The sequence below is a fragment of the Sciurus vulgaris genome (assembly GCF_902686455.1).
Source record: "Sciurus vulgaris genome assembly, chromosome: 1".
Lineage (NCBI taxonomy): Eukaryota > Metazoa > Chordata > Mammalia > Rodentia > Sciuridae > Sciurus > Sciurus vulgaris.
In genome coordinates, this window is record NC_136461.1 from 161,929,863 (window position 1) to 161,944,784 (window position 14,922).

Sequence of the window (14,922 nt, forward strand, 5' to 3'; positions counted from 1 at the left end):
ACTCACTCTTAAAAGCCAGCTACCATTCAGTAAAAGCTTAGGCTACAATATGATAAAAAGACAACTCTCAAATATGAGAGAAATATGAGAGGGCATCTTAAACATTCTAGTCCCAGCTGAGGCTCCAGGTGAATGCGGTCATCTAAAGGACCTTAGCTATACCAAAGCAAGGCAGAAACACCACAGTACTCAATTAAACTACAGAATTCTAAGAAATAAGCTGTCAATTGCTCTAGACCACTAAATTTTCTTTCTTCTCTCTCTCTCTCTTTCAAGATACAATCTGGTTGTCTGCCCAGGTTGGTCCTTACTTAGGCTCAGGTGATCTCATCTCTCAACCTTTCCACATAGCTGGAATTATAGGTATGTAACATCATACCCAATTTAAGGCCTTAAGTTTTTTGTGTTTTGCTATATAGTAACTGATAACAAATAAGCCTATTCAGAAAAATACTGACTTTTTAAATCCATGAACTTGGATAATTCATCCATACCTCAAAATGCTCCTTGATAATGTAGGCATTTGCAATTTTAACCTTGATGCCTTCATAATCTCCAACATCACTAATGCAGATTGCATACCACTAAAAGTAGGAGGAAAAAAGGTGTGAGAATCATATATTAACAGTCAATTCAATACAAAGAAAAATTATAATTTATTCCTTGATGTCATTCTCACTTAAACTTTATTAAATGTAGTAGAATACACAAAGAAAAGTAAATGTGGACCTCTAGGAATTGAGGGATCAGACATATGTCTAAGTAACTATAATACAAGATAGGAAGTGGTATACCATCTAAGAAAACTGCCAATACAATGAGGAGACAATGAATCATGTTTATGGACTGAGTATAAATTTAGAAAAACTTGTAACTGAATCATTGTTGTTTTAACTTCTCATACTTTCTGGGATTTATCTTTCCTCCAACATCTGGACTGTTATAGTAGGAACAACTACAACTGTCAATTTTGTCACTGACTCCGTAGTTACAATGGACAGTTACCCAGTTGCCCAAATCCAGCTAACTACAAGTGTCACACAGTGCTTCAAACTCAGTGCTTTAACCTTTTCCCACATATCCGGGAATAAAATCACTTCTTATCATGGGCTGGGAGTCTAGATCAGTGATCAAGCATATACCTAGCAAACATAAGGCCCTGGGTTCAATCCCCAGCAACACATATACACACAAATCATTTCCTATGCATTCTACTATCACCTATATACAAAGCAAAACTTATGGATGATTCCTATCATTTCCCACTTAATTAGATTGGCATTTATTTTATAAGACTGTTTATTAATAGTCATAGTAGCAAGAACTGGTGGCAGAAGGTATATCATGAATAGTCTTTATTTCCATATTTGTACTGTTTTTCATTTTCCAAAATGTCCACTGTCTATAATGAGTTTGCATTTTTAAGAAAGTTTTATTTCAAATAGATATTCTAGGAATGAAGGGACAATAGACAGACTCACCTGCCTGACTGAAACATTTTAAAAAGACTTTCAAGATATTGTACACCAGGCAATAATAACACTTGAGAGATTAAAACAAAACAAAAACAAAAACAAAAAATGAGGTTAGCTGTGGCCACTCCATTTTACTCCCTAGAGAAGATTTCCAAGCTGTAGCCCAAGGGGGTAAAAAGTCATCAAGTCTAACAGTTTCCCTATTTTGAGGAGATAAAAGTCTGGGAAAAACCCAATAGCTGGAGTTCACAGGGTAGAACAGCAGGTGCCCAGAATCACAACTCTAAAAAAAACTGTGGAAGATACCTATGACTACTTGGCAGAATTAACATCAGGACCTGCATGTGAATAAACTATCCAAAAAGGGAAAAGAACCACCCCAAAGTATTAGAAGCCCAGGGTTTCCTTAAAGCTAAGATACCAGTTGTGAGAAAAATTAATGTAGATCAAATACAATAGTTTCTCTTTAGGCTGTAGTCCTACCTAAGAACCTAAAGACAACATCTAAAAGGATCTGATTATTTCTGCATAACACAAACATGTTCCAGAACACATCTCAAGAATATATTTAGCAGTATAAACATATTTGTGCTGACAAAGTAAAATTCACAATGTCTGGCATCAATCATTAATCAAAAGTAGTATTTCAAAAGGAGGAAAATAAGATTAATGATTGGGGGAAAAAATTTAAAAAGGACCCATAAATGACACAAAAGATAAAATTGATAGATCAACATTAAACTAGTTATTACAACTTGATTTCATATATTAAGAAGCTAGATGAAAGGCAAAGATGTTTAATAGGTAAATGTAAGATATTAAAATCGGAGAAACTATTTTAGAAAAGATTATTGAACTTGAAAACAAAACTAACCCAAATGGAACACTGGGAGGCAAAAAGGTTGAAAGAAAGAAGCAAACAAAGAAACAAAGAACAGAATGGTGAATTTTTGGACAATTTTATATGAACAAATACAAGTATAGTTGGAATCCCAGGAAAGGAGAAGTTACAGGAAAATAACCAAAAACTACCTATAAGAGGCAGAACAAGATGGCAGTGGAATAAGACCCACCAGAGATCATCTGCCCATAGAAATATCAATTTGAACAGCTACTGATACACAAAACTACCTTCACAAGAGCTAGGGAAACCATGTGAGAGACCAGAGTACATGGTTTTAACAAAATAATAATAAAAGATGCATTGAAGAAGGCAGGAAGGGGAGGATTTGCCTGCGTCATCCTTCACAACAACCTCAAGCAAAACAGTGTGGAGAGAATCTGCTGGGCAGTGGGGTGGTGGGGAATATCGGAGTAAATAGGTAATTAAGACCAGGCTTTAAATTTGGAAACCAGTACCGGGCGTGCCACGGTGAAATTCATTGTCTCTCAACATATTAATGCAGTTAGTATTATTATTGCTTTTTAGTCTTCATACTAAAGATACAAATGGTTTATGCACCAAGCTCTCAATACCAGACAAGGGCACAACATATTATTCCTAATGGATACAGATGCAAAAATTCTCAAGAAAAAATATTAGCAAATCAAATCCAATAGCATATTAAAAAGATTATTCACCATGATAAAGTGGGATTTATTCCAGGGATGCAAGAACAGTTCAATATATACAAACCAATGAATGTGACACCTCACATCAGCAGTTAAGAACAAAAAGAATATCACTGACAGATGCAGAAAGGCATTTGACAAATTCGGCCTCCCTTCATGCTAAAAACTCTGAACAAATTTGTTATAGAAGAAATGCACCTGGACATAGTTAAACAAGCCCACAGCTAACAGCACACTGAATGGGCAATTTCCTAGACATAACTTTTATATATATTCAACCTGAAAAAGATGTCTAAGAACTAAAGGAAAATATGAAAACAATATCTCACTAAATAGTCACTGAATAAAATGAAATTATAGAAAGGAAACAAAGAAATTTGAGCTGCAAGTACTGTAACTGAAATGAAATTCACTAGAGAGCTTAGGAGATTTGAGCAGGCAGAAGAAAAGATTACCTAATGTTGAAGATAGGTCAATTGAGACAATCCAGCCTAACCAACAGAAAGAAAAAAATGAAGCGAAATGAACATAGCCTTAGAGAACTGTGGGATTAACATACTTAAATATGCACAATAGGTTCCAGGAGAGAAAAGAAACAAACAGAATATCTGAAAATCTAACTGTAAAAGATTCCCTACCTTGATCAACAGTACTACCAATTTGGAGATCCATAGCTAGCCACATCATAGTCAAGCCACATCAATCAATTCTTCTATCTTCTATTAAAAATAGGTCAATCCTGAGAGCAGCAAGAAAGAAGTGACTCATCATGTACAAGAACCTGCAGTATGAATAATAGCTGATTCCTTACCAGAAACCATGGATACCCATCTAAAGTCTGCAGGGATTACTGTAACAAAGTACCATAGATTGAGTAAATAACAGAAATTTAGCCAGGTGTGATGATGCACACCTGTAATCACAAGCAGCTGGGAGGCTGAGGCAATATGGACACAAGTTTGAGGCCTGGACAATCTAGCCAGATTAAAACAAAACAAAAAAACACGTGAGGCTGTAACTCAGCAGTAGAATGCTAGACGAGCATGTGTGAGACCCTGGATTCAATCCCCAGTAGTACAAAGGGAAGTAAGGAAAGGAGGGAGAGAAGGAAGCAAGTAATGAATTTATTTTTCAGTTATGGAGGCTGGGAAGTCCAAGATCAAGATGCAAGTCAATTTAGTCAAAGTAAGGGAAAAGAAGCAAAGATATACAAGAGCAAAGTTTTGTATAATATGAAATTAAGTTGACATTCAATTCAAACCACTTTATTATGAACTATGATATTAATGGTAATTCTCAGGGCAACCACTAAGAAAATAACAAAAAATATACAGTAAAAGGAAATAAAAGGGAACTAAAATGGTACACTAAAAGAAAGAAAAACCAAAGAGAAAAAAATATTCAATACCCCAAAAGGATACTAAAGAGGGAATTGAAAAACAAAAAGATATAACAAGTAGAAAACAAATAGCAAAAGACATTGTTTTATTACATACAAATGGCTTAATCTTTCCAATTAAGGATCAGAAATTGGCAGAACATATTAAAAACACCAAATCAAATATACTTCATGAAAACAGCACTAGAAAAAAAAGCAGGAGTGACTACACTAATACCAGACAAAACCGATTTTATGACCAAAATGTTATTGGAGAAAAGGGACATTATCAAGAAAAGCATAACAAAATATATAAAGCAAAAACTGAGACTAAAAACCAAAAACAGACAATTCAACTATAATAGTTGGAGAATTCAAGACCCACTTTCAAAAGAGAACTGAAATACCACACAGAAAACCATAAAAAAAAGTTTAAACACTATAAACCAATTAGACTTAACATACATCTTCAAAACATTCAATACAATAGCAGAATCATATTTGCAAATACACGTGGAATATTTTCAATGAAAAATGATGTCAGGCCATAAATCGAGTCTCAACAAATATTAAAAGGTGGAAAACATAAAAAGTACTACTTTTTGAAAAAGTTATAAAAGAAATAAAAATAAACCCCTTCACTACTTATTTAAAATAGAACAATTTTCTTTCCTATATAGAGATAATAGGTAAGTACAGACCAATGTATCTCTCAGTACATAACCACTTACCTTATGAGCAGCAAAACTTGATTCATTTTTTTCTAGTGCTCTTTTTGCATACTCGAGGGCTTCATACACAAAAAGCTTTTTCTCCTCTTCTGAAGTCCCACTAAGCTGAGCTATATCACGTGATGCCCGTGCCAGCCGCCACAGTACCTCTGCATCTTCACTTAATTTGAAGTAAAATATAAAACCACCATTTCAATATACACTTAAAAATTGCTAAAGGTCACATCACTACCAATAGGGTTTCAGCCTAGACTATGGCAAGCAATATGATATCAAAAGTCATTTTTAATAATGCTAAATTTATTTTCTTTTTATTTTATTTTTTAGTTGTCAATAGATCTTTTATTTTATGTGGTGCTGAGTATGGAACCCAGGGTCTCACACATGCCAGGCAAGCGCTCTACCACTAAGCCACAACTCCAGCCCCTTATCTTCTTTCTTAAAAACCTGTATTTGCTAAAACTTCCATAAAAATACCTAGTTTTATTCATAAATATTAATTTATATGTAGTGTAGAAAATACTGACTTCCTTAGAAAATATTTTTGTATTTCAATTCTTTAATCACTTGCCCTACACAACTCAATATATAAGTTGAGGCTTTTTACCTCATTGGCAATGTGTGTCACACAACTCACTAACGGGTTCAGACAGTACGGTTATGTACACATAAGATATAAACTCTGTAACAGTGTCATGCACTAAAAAAAAAACTACCAAATCTGTAGCCCCAAATATAAAGCATTCTGCACTCCACAGGTACACCTAGGTATTTGTTAATGAACGAATATATTATGCAATTTCAAAATAAATCCCATGTTCGAATGCCCTATGATGCCCTGTAAGTAAGAGTAGTGGAGTCTTTGAAAAGCTGCCATTTAAATATAATTATTTAAAACAAGAAATAGTTAATAATAGCCACAATGAACAAAAATTTTTTAAAACTAACCTTTAATTCCCTTCTGTTAAAAGCCTGCCTTTAAGCCTACTTTAGATGTATTTTTAAACAAAAAACATGGGGTGGGGGATATAGCTCAGTTGGTAGAGTGTTTGCCTTGCATGCACAAGGCCCTGGGTTCCATCCCTAGCACCACACACACACACACACACACACACACACACACACAGTCTTCACTTAAAACTTTAACCTAAAAATAGCAACAGTATATTTATTATTCTATGAATATGAAGTAACTACTTACCCTATAGCTTACTTTTCAAGTTAGCACTAAAATGACTATAAAATGCCTAAACAGCCACCTCAAGTCACTGAGGGTACAATGGAGAAGGGAAGGTTGATTGTACAGATCCTTAGGAAGTAAAATTGATAGGTTTGGGGAGAAAGTTCTCTTTGGGAATCTAAGAAACCTGAAAATTATTCACTATTTTTAGCTTAGGAGATAAGGCAGATTGGTTATCTGGAAATTCCAGTTAGCCTTATTTGACTTACTTAGGGATGAATCTTCCTTCACTTCCCCTCTCCAAAAGAAAAAAGTGAAAAATGACATTCCAGACTAAAAACACAGTACTAGAAATGAAGGAGTCTTCCCTGCCACCCCCACCCCCCAAAAAATCTGTGCTCTAAACAGTTACTATTCAATGGTGGCAATAATCATCTCAAATCCCAGTGAATTCATTTAAATTTTATACCAATAAGTTATTACTTTAAAAGAGAAATATATAATAGAGATAGATGAGATAAATATTCAGCAATATCTTGTAAGGTCCAAGGTAAAATGCAAAAAAGATTTCAATATTTAACTAAAAAGTACAGAACTACCTTTCTTTTCTTCTTAATGACTTTTTTATTTTTATGTGGTGCTAAGTATCGAACCAAGTGCCTCACATGTGATAGGAAAGCACTCTACCACTCAGCCACAACCTCAGCCCCTAGAGATCTACCTTTTCTAAATGAACATATCACCTTTTAAGTAACTACTATAAACTCTAAGAAATATTACTGAAAAAAACCTACAATAATCCTCAACATTTAAAGCACCATGGATCATTTAATTAACAAAAATTCTGAGGAAACCTCAAAACCATACCTATCATACAATGCCTACCTTTCCTTGTATTGGGTTAGCAACTGATAAAGTTTTTCCGTTTCTCCACTTTCATACAGGTAGTCTGCTTGTTCAAGAATTTCTTCAACTTCCAACATTATAAAAGAAAAAGAGGATATAATAAAGTAGGTCTTCTCAAATCAAATGGCAATAGTTCTAAGAAACAATACTTTGATATATAAGAAAAAAGTCAGACACAGAAATTACTTCTGATCAGAAATTCTGAAGAATTATAGAAATAAGTATAAAACCATTATAATAAATGATTAAAACCATAAAAAATAAAGCTTGGAAAACTTATTCTGATGCTGACTAAATATGATACATTTTTAAAAAATGAAAAACAATTTTGTATGAAGAATTTATGGTACACATACCTCAATACAGGTAGTCTTTTTGTTGGCGCTATTATTGAGTATCATCCATTATAAAAAACTGATGATATAACTCATTCACTTTCAGCACTAAATATTATTAATCTGCATGGACTGAACCACAGTATTTTCCTAGGTTCACTTATCACCTAACTTATACTTGCAGACACTATTATGAAAAAAAGAAAAAAGTCTGTCATCAAAAACTTAGATGTGGTTAACTACAGAGAAAATATGAAACTTAACTCACTGGCATCAACTCTTACAACTATGTTATATACAACCACAAAATATATAAGCCCTATTGATGGCACAATGCCCTACTAATTGAAAAAAAGTCTGAATTTTAGGAAATTCCAATCACTACTAGGGAACATATGCTTTAATTTTGTCTAAAGATGTTTTATCACTTAGTTCTACTTATAAACCAACCCTACAATGTGTTGTTTATTATTTATTGTGGTATAGTTTAATCAATTATAGTATATTTAAAATGAAAAATTTAAGCTTTTCAAAAATTAAAATGGCATGGTGGTGCACACCTATAATCCTCGTGACTCAGGAGACTAAGACAGGAGGATCACCAGTTCAAGGTCAGCCTCAGTAATTTAGAGAAATCCTTAACAATGTAGTGAGATCCTGTCTCAAAATAAAAAATAAACAAGGGCTGGGAATGCAGCTCATCAATAAAATGCCCCTGAATCCCCAGTTATCAAAAAAATAAATAAAATCTAAAATAGCAAAAAAAAAAAAAAAGAAAGAAAAAAAAGAAATTTGTACAACCCTGAAAGTATATTTTAACATTATCATGCAATTAAACTAGTTAAGAAATTCAATGGTACCCCCCCACACAAAAAAGCCTTAAAACTAAAAAAAAATTTTTCTCAATACTACTACTTCAGTATGATTAAGTACACAGAGTTTAATGTAAGTATTCACATGGCTGATTAATTTCTGAAGTTTGCCATTCCATATTTGAATATGATGTATGGTCAATTCTCAAAGTTTGGGTTTTAAACATCCAAAGAATCTTAAAATAAATAGTAATCTCAGCCTCCTTAGTTGATATTTATGATAGGCAGAATGGTCTCCAAGGACATTCATATCTTAATCCCTGGAATATGTGAAAATGTCTGGTTACATGGCAATGTAAATTTTATATAGAATTAAGGTTACTAATCAGCTAATCTTAAAACAGGAATTATCCTGGATTATCCAGGTTGGCCCAATGTAATTATAAGATTCTTAAAAGTAGAAAGAGGAAGAAGACAGAAAGGAAATATATAATGAAAACAAGATCCAAATGATGAGATTATTGGCTTTGAACATGGAGGAAAGAGGCCTTTAGCCAAGGAATGTACAATGCTTCCAGAAGCTAAATGAAATAAGAAGTTTCTCCCATTGGGCCTCCAGAGAGAAACACATTCCTGTCAACACTTAAGATTTTTAGTTCAGTGAGAGTCATTTTGTACTTCTGAACTACAGATCAGTAAGATTAAAAAATGATGTTAAGTCACTGAAGTTTACTATGGCAATGACAAAACACTAATACAATATTAAATAAGTAGGTAGATCAATTGATCTGGCATATCTGGAAGTGTATATGGCATATGTAACAGCAAGTTACTTGTATTCACTTAATATTCTGATTCCCTGAAAGATGATTATTGTACTTAACAGAAATTTTACATCTCATCATCCAAGTAATTAATATAGAAATTTAGTGTATAATCTTCTGTGTGTATCCTGAATAACCTCTCAAATCACTTGGCTCCAATTTCTTTATTATACAGTATAGCATCATAAGTTATAGCATCCAGGCTTTAAAAATGTAAATTTTTCTGATTCTAAAAAGAAATTTCTAAAACAATACAGTATACAACTTATAAGAAAGAACAACTTATGCACTACTACAGTCTCACATAGGCACTTGGGTGGAAGCAATGTAGAGCACTCTACGTATCTGCAAGTCAGCTGTTCTGAACTTTCCTGAAAATATTTAGAAATAAGCAATATTACTGACATAGAGAAGGTATTCTATAAAATGAACTAACTTTTGAAGTAAATTACTTTCAATGTAACGAGTAAATATCCTAAGATTTTCATAATTCACCTACAACTGTACAGTGAAATCTTAAATTTAGCCTAAAATGTTATCAGGCACAGTGGCACATGCCTGTAATCCCAGCGGCTTGGGAGGTTGAGGCAGGAGGATCAAAGCTAGCCTTAGCAAAATCAAGGCACTAAGCAACTCAGTGAGACTCTGTCTCTAAATAAAATACAAAATAGGGCTGGGAAAATAGCTCAGTGGTCAAGTGCACCTGAATTCTATCTCTGGTACCCTCCCTCCAAAAAAGAAAGAAATGTCAGTGGTATGACATCCTGCATATGTTAGTAAACTCTGGTGTTCTAGTTTTGTTTTGTAGTAGGAATATGGACAGAACGCCTTTGCTTTGTTTATTTTTGTCATGCTGAGGACAGAACCCAGTGCTCACACTTGGTAGACAAGTGTTCTGCCACTGAGCTCCAGCCTCAGTCCAGTTTTCTAGTTTTTCTTGTTAAAAGTAGTCTAGCCATGCCAAAGGTATCTGGACAAAAATGATAGGCATTGCTCTGTCAAGCAAAACTGTCCTACTTATAACGTTTTCTCTACAAAGAACTTAAAAAGCAGGGAATCTAGATTCCAGGATCTAAGTTACAACATTATCCAAATTTAAGGGAAATCTTTCACACTAATACTGTGCATGTCACTGGAAATAACACTACCAAAAATGTTCTGAAGAACTACAAGTGAATACATAAGAAGGAGCACTTAGTTCCATAAGTTCATCAGAAAAGAGGAATTTAAAGTATATGAGATGACTAAAGCATACATGAAGAATCTTTAAGTTATTTCTTGTAATTAACTTATCTTTTTAGCATTATATGAGTAAACTTTCACATATACAAAACAGTACTGTGAATGTATTAGAATATCTTTTTTAGGGGGTTTTAAAAAGAAATAATTTAAGTTTCTACAGTTCCTTCCATTACTGCTAGTGGGTATTTAGCACCACCCTGTGGTAAATATGTATATTACTACCTCAAAAAAATCAGTCCTGAATTTGGGATATAGCTCTCTGTAGGATAGCATGCCTAGTCATGAAGAGGCTAGAAAATGTGGAGCAAAGGTAGGGGCGGGGGAGGGCTATAATCCCATTCAACTGAAAGGTCAAGAACATATAACATATATGTCCTTAAACTTTAATTAAATTACAGGAAAACTCCATTACAGAATATAATTTAGTCTTGGTAAATGGAGGAAGAAAAACCTTCTAAACAGGCTCCAGTAAGCATGAAACACATATAATGAGGACTAATCAGAAGTTTGATGGGCAAAATTATCTGAAGACCAATTCCTAAAAAAAACAGCAAATGGAAACATAAGACAAAATAAAACCTGTAAACACCAATAAACATATACTTTTACAGAAAAGTGGGTCATTTTCTATGTTGAAAATTTATTACAATTATTTTATAAATTAATTGGCCTTAATCTCACAAATTATATGAACATGCCAATGAGTTAATTACAAAGTGGGGGTTACTGTTTAAAACTATAGCCATTATGGAAAACAGTATGGAGGGTTCTCAAAAACTAAAAATAGAACTACTATATGATCCAGCAATTCCACTTCTGATTAGTTGGGACATCCCTAATCTGAAAATCCAAAGTCCTGAGAAAACTCAAAAGTTTCTGAGTGCTGACCTTATACTAAAAAATGTTTCAGATTTTGGAGCATTTCAGGTTTTGGATTTTGAGGTTACAGATACTTAAAGTCTATGAAAACCTCCAAAATCTCAAACATTTCTGGGTCTCAAGCATTCTGGATAAGGGATACCCAACCTGTATCTCCAGAAGAATTGATAACAGTATTTTGAAGAGATGTGTGCACTCCTATGTTCACTGCAGCATTATTCACAATAGAAAAAATATGGAAGCCACCTGAATGTCCATCAAGTGATGAATTTTTAAAAGTGGGGCAGACAGGCCCTACAGAATACTATTTAGCCTTAAAAAGAAAAGGAAACTGTCACTTGTGACAAGCTAGAGATGAAATAAGCCAAGCACAAAAAGACAAACATTGAATGATCTTACTAACATGCAGACTCTAAAAGAGTCAAACTCGGAAGTAGACAGTAGAATAGTGGTTACCAGGGGTGACCACTGGGATGGGATGAGGTGGTAGAGGGAATGGAGAGAACTTAGTCTAAGGGTATATAATTTCAGTTAGGAGGAATAAGTTTTTGAGATCTATTGCACAGTATGACGACTACGGTTACTAATAATGTACCATATATTTCACAATTCCTAGGAAATTTCTTATCACAAAAAATAAGGTGATGAAATGTTATATACCTTGATTTAATCATTATGAATTAGCATAAACATGTAAAGCATAAAATTTCATATTTTGATCTATAAATTACCACAACCAAGGTTGTGAACATTTATATCACTCCCCCAATTTCTTGGTGTTCCCTTTGTAAACTTCCTCTTAACTCGAAGCCCCTTCACCACATTTTTGCAAAAATTGTAATTAGCAAAATTCATATAGTAATGATAAATTAGTACTTCAAGAACTGTATATTTTTCATTTAATTTTAAAATAAGGATTAGAATTTCTATATTTTTATTTAAGTTGAAATAAACAACTGATAACACATACACACAAACAAATCGCAGTGTACCACATATACAATTATTACTTGTTAATTAAAAATTTTTAAAGTTAAAATAAGGCAATGTGACAGTCAAAAATAAAATGAAAGAAAATAAAGTTAAAGAAAACCAGAGCAGGCTAAATACTTTTACTCTGTTCTTTGTATTAACTTTTCAGTGTTCCAAATATGCTTTCAAAATACAGAAGAGATAAAATATAAGCCAGTTTTCACTCAAATCTATAATAAAAAAAATAAACTTAGTTTTCAGAGTACCCCTGAGAATGTGAAAACATTTTCCTGCTAAGGTCAAATCATGGTTTGATGTTAGGAATGGTATTAAAACTAAGTTATTTTTCTATTTACATCCTTATATTTTTACACTGAAAGGAAGTTACAACTTTCTTTACATCATATAAATGAACACAGGTATATACAAGTCAGAACAAAAACAATTAGCATGATAGATGGAATTTCACAACACAATAAACACGTCATACATTTTTTTGGACCAAATGGCAACCAAAAAGCAAGTACCAGTACAACAGATTCCTAAAAACACTTTCTTTGATGCAGTTACTTAAAAATTGTTTTTAAAAAAAAAAAGTATCATCCATTATCTGAATGCTAAACAAGAGTTAGAGGGCTAAATAAACAAACAAGGTAGTCACCCTACCCCCTTTCCTTTTCCAATGTTTAGGAATCCAAGTTTATTCAAATGTTGAAATACACAGTTCTACTAGCTCTTACTCAAATACTTCAGAATGGTAACATTAAGCAACTTAAAAGCTTGAGCTTCTTCTGAATTTCTCAGTTTTTCTGCACTTTTTCAAATGTGAAGCTTTACAAGGTCTACAATTTCATTTTCTTTCAGGATACAAGGAACACTAATACTTCATTTATTTCATAAAGAACCTTACTTTTGGTGGAACAGGATCTACTCTCATAGATTATTCAAAATATTTTCCAAAACGAATCAGGTATACATGGGCCAATGGCCCAGTCTCATATTCACAGGTAATCATTTTTTTGTGGATTTTTCCCATTGTTCAGGATCATTATCATTGCCTATATCTGAGTTCAGACCCTTCAGGACACTAGCCAGGTGCAATGACACCTGCCTGTAATTAGAGGGATTCAGGAGGCTGAAGCAGGAGGATAGCAAGTTCAAAACCAGCCTCAGCAACTTAGCAAGGCCCTAAGCAACTTAGTGAGACCCTGTCTCAAAAAAAAAAAAAAAAAAAAAAAAAAAAAAAGGCCTGGGGGTTTGGGTTCAATACCTAGTACAAAAAAAAATAAAAAGCCATTAAAAATGTAAATTTCACTCTGCACAAGAACACCTGCGTACTCATGCTCTCCAGGGAGCTACCCATACAGCTTTCAGAGTGGATATCAAACCTTGGTACAATGAAAAAATGGAAATGAGCAGTGCCCAGATTATAGCCACTTTTGAGACTAGTCTTTGGGAAATGCACTCAACTTCCGAGATAACTAAGATATCTACCAAATTGAAAACTATCAGTGTGCAATGGGGATTATATTTGGTAACGCTGGAAATTATGAATTTAAAGATGGACACATTTCACTGGACTATATTAAGGCATGTTTCTCCTTTTTCCTGGACATTCATGTGCTGTGATAATCAGTAGGCTGGAGTTTGCAATGAGAAAGTAATCTTTTGCTGTAAACTATATTTGGCACTGTGATGAAAGAAACACCATCCTGCTGGGTGTGGTGGTATATGCCTGTAATCCCAGTGACTCAGGAGGCTGAGGCAGAAGAATCACAAATTCAACACCAACCTTCATCAGCATGAACCTAAGCAACTTAGTGAGTCCCTGTCTCAAAATAAAAAATAAAAAGTGCTGGAGATGTAGCTAAGTGGTAAAGCACCTTTGGGTTTAACCTCTAGTACCAAAAATAAAATTAAAAAAAAAAAAAAAAATAGAAACACCATGCTGAAGATCCACTGTCTCACCCTTCATTTTGCCTTCATTAACACCCAAGCAGGCAAGTTCATTACTCAAGACTTTTAATAAGATGCCAATAACAGAGGCAAGGCAACCATTCCAGTTCACATAATGGAGATCTTACTATCTTACTGTGATGAATGAATTCCTCTGAAGTGAAATTTTTAATAAGTTTGCTCTCAACAGTCACCATCTCAGAAATAGGGGTGAAGGGCCAGCTGCCCTTGAGTGGGAAGCATGCTGCCCCATGGGGATACAAAGCCACCCACTGGTAAGATAAATTTGCTCCTACAGCATCTATTCTCTGGCTGGTCTGCAGGACTCCCACAGTCCTGCTCAAGGTTGCTCACTCAAAAAGTGGAGGAAGAAAATGGAAAGAAATAACATAAAAGCTTGCTGAGATGTGAAAAGAATCACTGATTGTTTGATGCCCCCTCAATTTTGCTACTGCTGCTGCACTCAGCTAGTGCAGGACTCAAGAAGGCAAATCACCTTAAAATGTTTTCATATGAACATCTATGCAGTGATTTTTTTATGTCATAACGACACTTCTGAAAAAAGTGTTCTATGATTACTAGGGCTAAAAACAATTTTGGCTTTGCCAAAGTGGTGTATTTTATTGCTTAGGGAAGCACTAAATCAGTTCTGCAATGATA

General features: G+C 34.0%; 1 protein-coding gene across 5 annotated transcripts in view; it reads right to left on the reverse strand.

Moving 5' to 3' along the window:
- Positions 1-14,922, reverse strand: part of RMDN1 (regulator of microtubule dynamics 1) — a 33,790-nt gene that overhangs the window by 11,662 nt on the left and 7,206 nt on the right. For all 5 annotated transcript variants that reach the window (XM_079143897.1, XM_079143896.1, XM_079143899.1 and 2 more), the window contains exons 3-5: positions 7,222-7,309; positions 5,157-5,316; positions 495-584 (exon numbers count right to left, since the gene is read on the reverse strand). In XM_079143897.1, coding sequence (XP_079000023.1) covers positions 495-584; positions 5,157-5,316; positions 7,222-7,309 — 338 coding nt within the window. The remainder of the gene's footprint in view (positions 1-494; positions 585-5,156; positions 5,317-7,221; positions 7,310-14,922) is intronic.